Source organism: Orycteropus afer, unplaced genomic scaffold (genome assembly GCF_000298275.1).
Source record: "Orycteropus afer afer isolate SDZICR_OR568_19922 unplaced genomic scaffold, OryAfe1.0 scaffold00638, whole genome shotgun sequence".
Lineage (NCBI taxonomy): Eukaryota > Metazoa > Chordata > Mammalia > Tubulidentata > Orycteropodidae > Orycteropus > Orycteropus afer.
Window position 1 is genome coordinate 774,677 of NW_006922225.1, and position 1,027 is coordinate 775,703.

At 60.6% G+C, this 1,027-nt stretch overlaps 1 protein-coding gene across 1 annotated transcript in view; it reads left to right on the forward strand.

Moving 5' to 3' along the window:
• Window positions 1-1,027, forward strand: part of CLCN1 (chloride voltage-gated channel 1) — a 38,414-nt gene that overhangs the window by 9,201 nt on the left and 28,186 nt on the right. The window contains exon 7 of the mRNA XM_007956613.1: window positions 85-163. Within this exon, the coding sequence (XP_007954804.1) occupies window positions 85-163 (79 nt within the window). The remainder of the gene's footprint in view (window positions 1-84; window positions 164-1,027) is intronic.

Sequence of the window (1,027 nt, forward strand, 5' to 3'; positions counted from 1 at the left end):
CCTCTCCCCCTCCCCTCTCCTTTTCTCCCCCTCCCCTCCCCGCCCTGTCTGTCTCTGTCTCTGTCTCTGTCTCTCCCCCAGTAGCAGCCCTACTATTACACAGACATCCTGACCGTCGGCTGTGCGGTGGGAGTTGGCTGTTGCTTTGGGACTCCACTTGGAGGCAAGTGACGACCCCTCCCAGACCAGTCCGCCACCAACCTGGTCCCAGAACACTGCCCATCAGGCCCCGAGTGTGAGAAGGGCTGAGCCTAGTGAGCATTTCCTGTAAGCCACGCCCTGCTCCTCACACTTGTCCTGAAAGCTTTCCGAGGCCAGTGCTCGAGGTGAGGGAGGACAGCCCAGGCACAGGGAGGGTACCTGACTTGAGCACTCGTCTGCTCTGTCGTGGACACGGTCCCCGTGGTCCCTGCTTAGCTGGAATCCTACGGGCGGTGTGGGTCCTGCTCTCTCCACATCTTTTAACAAGAGACCTCTGGACTTCCTGCCCCGGGGGGCGCTCCCATTCTGTTGTGTGCTAGTAGAGACAAAGTGGGGTTCAGAGGGGTCAGTGCTGTGGGGGTCGGAGGTGAGTGCAGGTGGCCTTAGTGCTGGGCTGTTCTGAGGGCTGGGGTGGTGGCTGCAGGGTGACCTGGGGTGCACTGAGCTCGGCAGATGGAAGGGCTCTCCGGGGCTGCGGCCCTGCTCGTGCTCAGCTGCTCCCCAGAGAGTTGGCGCCCCATGGAAGAAAGGCCTAGTGACCCACTTCCAGCCCTTGGCCACTGGCAGCCCTGCAGAGCAAAGCTCCTCTCTGTCACCCTTAGGGCCCATGAGTCTGGGGACTGCAGGCCGTTGGTAACAGGTGTAAGGCTAACAGTGATTTTCCGGGTCCTTGCTCACGTCGGATTACGGTAGCGGTAGCATAGCGAGGCGAGCTTGGAGGGAGAGGTCATAGCTGATGTTACTGACCCAAGTCAGTTGGGGCCCCTGAGGTATCATTCCCCTGGTCAGTAGAAACAATGGGAGGAGGGCCTTGTCCTCAGGGAAT